Consider the following 1,625-nt stretch of genomic DNA (forward strand, 5'->3'; position numbering starts at 1 on the left):
GGGGGGGGGGGGAGGTACATATCGTGGGCTTGGCTGGCAGCCGGCCGAGAGAGCGCAGCCGCATGAGCTCTCACGCGCCACCGCCCACGCCGGGGTGTCTTAGCGCGCGGCCGCGCCTGGAGGTAGAGCGTGCGCGGCACAGGTCTCACCTCCCGGCAATCGGCCGGTCGCCAGCGGGTATGGCTGCGCTGCCCTCGAAGCATGGAGCGCGGAAGCAGCCGGGGGTGGGGGTGGGGCGGCGACGGCGACCGCGTTGAGAGGCAGCCGGCCTTGGCGCAGCCTGACGCAGCAGCCGCTTTCAGAGCCGCAGCCGCGACGGCCGGCCCTTACCTGTGTGTCAAGGCAGCGCCGCTGGCGGCGCAACACAGTCGCGTTGCACGTCCTTGGTTGACGTTGTTGGCGTTTGCAGACTCGGCACTTGTCCCCTTCGCACACCTGCTTGTCACCCGCCCGTCACCTGCCCCGTCACTGCAGATTGTGTACGAGTTCCTGCTGCGGTACGTGGTGTCCAACGACACGGACGCCAAGGTGGCCAAGAAGTGAGTTGCGGCGGACGCCCGGTGACACAAGGGGATAAGGGTTGCCTCGTGCAGACAGCAGCAGCAGCAGCAGCAGCAGCAGCGGCAGCAGCAGCGGCGGCAGCAGCGGCGGCGGCAGCAGCGGCGGCGGCGCGTCTCCCAGACGCAGACGCCGCAGGATGGCGGCTTCGACGGACCCAAGGCTGCATGTGGGATGGCGCAGCCGCGACTCGGCGCCCGGCGGCCGCGGCGCTGCCGGCCGCGGCGTCACTTGCGGCGCGGCGGTATCAGGTCCCGCCTTTCATCCGGGTTCCTGACGAGTCCAATGGGAACCCCACAATGGAACATTTCACTCGAATCTCATCCTTCACATCAGCCGCACCCTGTCCAGCTGTCGCTATTGTGTCTTTCTCCAACCATCATCATCCAATCCTAATCGCCTGCTGCAATCTCAGGTATGTCGACCAGGGTTTTGTGCTGCGGCTGCTGGAGCTGTTTGACAGCGAGGACCCGCGCGAGAGGGATTACCTGAAGACCATCCTGCACAGGATCTACGGTGAGGGGGGATCTAGGTGGGAGATCTGGGCGGGCGATCTGGGCGGGCGACCTGAGCCGACAATTTGGGCGCGTGTTCTGGTGGCGGGGCGTGCGGCGCGGGCTGAAGTGGGTAGGGGTCGCCGCCGCGGTGGCGTAGCGGTGGCGGGCTGCGGAGGGAGGTGGCGTTGGTGCGCCGCTGCGGGCGGCGGGACTGGCTTGCCGCCTTGGGAGGCGCGGCGCGGTGGTGGGCCGCAGCGCCGCGCGCCACAGCGGTGCAGCGGCCCAGCTGTTGCGCGGGGAGGTTTGAACGGGGAGAACCTACTGAGCCAGGCTGCTTGGAAAGCAGCCGCGAACGCAAGATTGGCAGTGGGGACATGTCGCACGTCGCAGCCAGCCGCACCCATGCACCTCAGCCCCGCCAAACAAGCACTCCCAGCAAAATTCAGTCTCTGTTTGACCCGCCTTTGATGCTTCTGAAACACTTTGCATTTGCAAATGCGTTCTTGCGAGCCCTTCGGCGAGACCGCGACCGCCTCACGCTGACCGCTGCCTGCCACCCCGCCCCTCCCC

General features: G+C 67.4%; 1 protein-coding gene across 1 annotated transcript in view; it reads left to right on the forward strand.

Moving 5' to 3' along the window:
• The window catches only part of MNEG_6602 (Serine/threonine protein phosphatase 2A regulatory subunit Beta isoform), a gene marked incomplete at both ends in the record, with an annotated part of 1,390 nt that extends 847 nt beyond the window's left edge, over nt 1-543 (forward strand). Inside the window, one exon of the mRNA XM_014044927.1 lies at nt 475-543. Coding sequence (XP_013900381.1) covers nt 475-543 — 69 coding nt within the window. The remainder of the gene's footprint in view (nt 1-474) is intronic.
• Nucleotides 544-1,625: the final 1,082 nt, after the last annotated feature.

Source organism: Monoraphidium neglectum (genome assembly GCF_000611645.1).
Source record: "Monoraphidium neglectum strain SAG 48.87 unplaced genomic scaffold scaffold01086, whole genome shotgun sequence".
Classification (NCBI taxonomy): domain Eukaryota; kingdom Viridiplantae; phylum Chlorophyta; class Chlorophyceae; order Sphaeropleales; family Selenastraceae; genus Monoraphidium; species Monoraphidium neglectum.